Source organism: Limulus polyphemus, unplaced genomic scaffold (assembly GCF_000517525.1).
Source record: "Limulus polyphemus unplaced genomic scaffold, Limulus_polyphemus-2.1.2 Scaffold204, whole genome shotgun sequence".
Taxonomy (NCBI): Eukaryota; Metazoa; Arthropoda; class Merostomata; order Xiphosura; family Limulidae; genus Limulus; species Limulus polyphemus.
This window is the reverse complement of record NW_013665814.1, coordinates 341,587-346,217: the sequence shown is the minus strand read 5'-3', so window position 1 is coordinate 346,217 and position 4,631 is coordinate 341,587. Positions and strand designations below refer to the sequence as shown.

The following is a 4,631-nucleotide window of genomic DNA, read 5'->3' as shown; positions in this document are numbered from 1 at the left end:
AAAACTATATATTTTACTTGGCTTTATTTTATTAACACAAATTATCTAAACAAACAATAATGCATCACTAGAACGTCCACGGCATAGTTTTTAATAAACATTTTTATCAGTGTTACCCGATATCTTTTAATTCTGAAATACTACATTGAGTACAAAACAACAAAATTTGAGTAGGGAATGGTTGTAGACAACTTTTGTAAAGTTTCGAACACTATGTAACACCGTTTTTGAAGTTTTATTTGCGTAATAACACTGCAGAATCTACATATGGTTGTATTTTTCATGTTGGATTCCAATTTTCAGTTGCAATATTTATCATAACCAACGTTCTGAATTTAAAAAAACAAACGGCCGTTTCTCCTCAACTTTGTTTTTAAGATACTTTCTAAATCACGAGATTTTTAAAATCGTAACGAAAAAGCCAAGAAGTCTCAAGTTGTGCAAATGATAATTCCAAGACCTACACTATTAATCTATAAGCAAACTACTACAGAAGCTAACATCAGCAGCCATTATTTTCTCAATTCTCTATTGGCTTATAGTGGTTCAGGAAATACCAACCCTCATACCTAACTTCGGTATTACGCACATCATCGTGCACCTCCGAATAGTTCAATGCTGCAAAATAATAATAAAAGATACTTAAGAAAACAAAACAAAAACTGATAGTCACTGAACTTTTTTTTATTATAAAGTTACAGATAATTAAAGCCCAAAACCCTGGAGCTTCCAGGGGATCAAAGTCCTTACACTCCCATCCCCACCTTTGCATGTATTAAAAAAAAATACTTGCCATAATTAACGTAATGGTGTGAAAGTTGCAACCTACTACCAGTGCATATTTGTCATGGGCATGCTCTGTATTTTTAGTTTGTAACACACTGGGTTGATTTCTGGTAAAAGCACGTGCCTACGTTAAAATTTATTTGGGTAGAGAGTACAAGTTTGTTTGATGTACTTTGAATCTCACTGATATAAATAACACTTGTGTGATACTTTTAAACTATTATAAAAAAATTACGAACAACTTGGGAGTTATTTGTGTGTGTGTGTGTGTTTAGTAATTCAGCATACCAACGAATATTTGTTTCATGTATCAATATACAGGCAACTTAGTTCAACAATGTTTAGACTTAACTTGGCTGTACTTATAAATGTACATTCCACAGTATCTAACATGTTACAAAACGTCTTTATATTAATAAAACATTAGTCACCATACATTTCAAGGACACTATTGTTGAACTTAACGGCAGCTACCAAACACAAAAGGCATAAACCAATTTGAGTTTATAAATTTGTGTATCAATAATTAAACTTTAAATCTCCCTCCCATTTACGTAAAAGAAAAAAAAAAGCACTGTTAAATGAACTCAGATTTAGTGCAATAACCTTGTTTATACAGTTTTACTATTCAATTAGTTTGCTAATTAGCTCTTGCAAAAACAAATACTGTTTCTATGGCATCAATAAGTGTTTTGAAAGTAATATTTAGTCATACAATTATTAATTGTAATTATTAACCTAGCTACACTAGAGCTACAATTTTTAAGTCTCTCACTGATTACAAGGTAATATATATCATATTGTGTTCAATATTTTGGGTGAGAAACATAATCTTACAATATCCTAACCACAACAAAACCAAGGGGCATTAATGGAAAAAATTATACTTAATGGTCATGAAGATATTAAGTGTTACAAAGATTACTTGTATTGGCTAACCAAGAGTGATGTCATTTTGACACCAAAATTCTTAACAAAAAAAATTAATGCCTTTCTGGCTCTACAAAACTTATTAGATGTATACAGAACTCTGACTTAATTGTAGTAACGTTTGCAATAAGGAAGATCAATATACCCATTTACACTATTTGCTCTCACTCAGTGTGTAACTATAAATATAACAGTTTTCAAGTTTTTAAATACAACTTATTCAAATGCTATGTTAAAGGATTCACAAAACAGCTATCTATTTCAACATAGTCATTACTTCAGTTCCATATATATTGATACACCATGTTATTTCAGATCCTGGTGATATAGCATGAAATTCTAACCCCACCTTTTCCAACAAAAACGTATATCACTCAATTATACCATCATGTTTTTTAGTCTTCTCTTCTTATAAAAAGAATGTTGAAAGCAATTTGAAATAAGTAGTTTGAATATAAATAAATTTTAAACCATTAACAATTTTCACAGAAAATGAACATGCACACGCAAAGAAAAAAACAACTAAATACTTTTTTTTTTGGAAACAAATATTAGTCAATATTTTATTAAGCTTTAATAGACCCATCCTAAAAATGATGTCCCAATGATTCTTACAGCATAAAACTAAGAAATAAAACTGTACAGAAAAAGTTCTCAAATGTTGAGGAGCATCAAAAACAAGCAAAAGAATATTAACAAGTCTCCAACAACTGTCCAGAAGCTAGAATGTATTTACAACATTTTCTGCCTGTTTCACCTCAACTGTCATACTCATGTTACAGGCACAAAGGACACAAGTTGCTGTCTGCACACAGCAACTTGAAGCAGTGTAGCTACCTAGGGCACAAGTTAATCAATCCTGTTGTGTCCACTGATTAAGCTAGATAGCTGTATGTATCCTTTTGTCCTTCTGTCCTCTCTAAATACTCTTTCTCTATAAGAATGTCTATACATTTCTGCAATGAAAAGAAAAAAAAACCTCGTAAGTAAAAACTTCTAGAACTTTCTCATCTAAAAATTAGGTGAAAACAGTCTTTTAATTTATCTGTATTAATTTTTCATTACATTTCACCTTATAATAATTTTAACAAAAAAATAATCAGTTTCTTTTTTACATGATCAGTTTTAATAAATTCAATTCTAATGAAAAGACTAAGGGCAATTGTAGTATAAACAAAAAAACAACTGCGATGTACGTGGCTAATCACAAACTTTTGCCCCATCTATTGCAAATCCTAGTCTCACAAAACCTGGATTGTACTATGTTCAGTAAAGATGCTACGTTCATTTCATACATGTACATTGTATTTTATGAGCTAATATTTAATGCTTTAAAAACAAACTACTATGTTAAATTATGGGTTAGTAAAAGAAACTAAGATATGATAAAGAAATAAAAGACTACCATTAATATTAAATAAAATTATTCTGTAAATGCTTTTTTTGATCAGATATTCTAAACTGTTCAATAAAAAAAAAGTGCTACTTCCATATTTTAACAAGAGCTGTGCAATTTAAATGGTTAATGTGACAAAAATAATCAACTAATCAAAAGTGGCACTTCCAATTATTCAAGCAAATGATCAATCAAAATTGTGATTACATCAATTGTCACCAAAATAATCAACTAATCAAAATTAAAGTTTCCAGTTACCATTTTAAATTACTTAAACTATTTAAGTAATTAGAATATTGCCATTATGTTTCTTTGTTGTTAAGCACAAAGCTACATGATGTGGGGGTGAAGGGTATCTGTTTCAATCCTCATTAACACTAAACTTGCTTGCCCCGTTTTTATTATTGCAAAGCTACTAAGGCCAATGTCATTAAATTTGCAATACAGGGAAGGCAACTGGCTGGCAGCTCTCACCACCTTCTCTCTGGTACCTTGAGTGTTAAACAAAATATATATATATTTTTTTTACATTGTTATATTTTTCTAATTTATAATTGCTTAACTGTATTCTTTAATGCTGTATACACAGGCATAAATATGGAGGATGAGAGTATAAGGGGTCCATACACTAATTTTTGCAGGAATTAATTACTATTTCTTAATGTTGTATAAGAAGTTATGGAACTAGATGAGGGGTACAGAGACCAACCCCTCCCTACAACTTTTATTATTATTATTATTAATTGATAAAGTAAAAAATATGAAGGCTAAAATAATAAAAAAATAATTATTTACACATTTGTTAAACCAAAAATTGAGAAATTATTGAATACATATTTTGAATGTATTTAATACTGTATAAATAGGCACAGATCTATGAGAATGGAGTCTGGAACCTTCAATTTTTTCCAGGGACTAATAACTATTCTTTAATGTTGTACAAGTGGGCATAGATCTATGGGGTCCAAATCCCCTCCTCCATTTCTTTTCAGAAATTAATAAAGACTTATGTGGCATCGTGTAAAAAAAAAAGAAAAAGAAAAAAGAAAAAGATCTCTATAGGTGTGGGAGAATAAGTTGGCAAATTTGATAGAAGAGTGGCTGGATGGAAGAAAGCAGAGGGTTGTTACAAATGGAGTTCAGTCAAACTGGATTAATGTCACAAGTAGGGTACCTCTGGGCTCAGTCTTAGGACCTTTGCTCTTTTTGATTTACATCAATGATATAGATGAAGGAATAGTCAATAAATTACTTAAATTTGCAGATGATATTAAGGTCTTGAATGTTGTTAGCTGTGAAGAGGATGCTGCTGACGTACAAAAGGATTTAGATCATTTAGTGAGTTGGGCAAATATATGGTAGATGGGTTGTAATTATAATAAATGCATGATAATGCATGTGGATTATCATAATTTGGATGGGAATAACCTTAACAGTGTTATGATGGAAAGGGATCTTGGTGTAATAGTTGATCAGTCTCTAAAGCCATCCAAGCAGTGTGCTGTTGCTAGTGGTAGGG

At 30.7% G+C, this 4,631-nt stretch overlaps 1 protein-coding gene across 2 annotated transcripts in view; it reads right to left on the bottom strand.

Annotated features, from left to right (window-relative positions):
- Positions 1–308: 308 nt before the first annotated feature.
- LOC106478369 (cullin-1-like) overlaps positions 309–4,631 on the bottom strand; it is a 52,941-nt gene continuing 48,618 nt past the window's right edge. For both annotated transcript variants that reach the window (XM_013938911.2, XM_013938910.2), the window contains exon 20: positions 309–2,672. In XM_013938911.2, the coding sequence (XP_013794365.1) occupies positions 2,592–2,672 (81 nt within the window). In that variant the 3' untranslated portion in view covers positions 309–2,591. The remainder of the gene's footprint in view (positions 2,673–4,631) is intronic.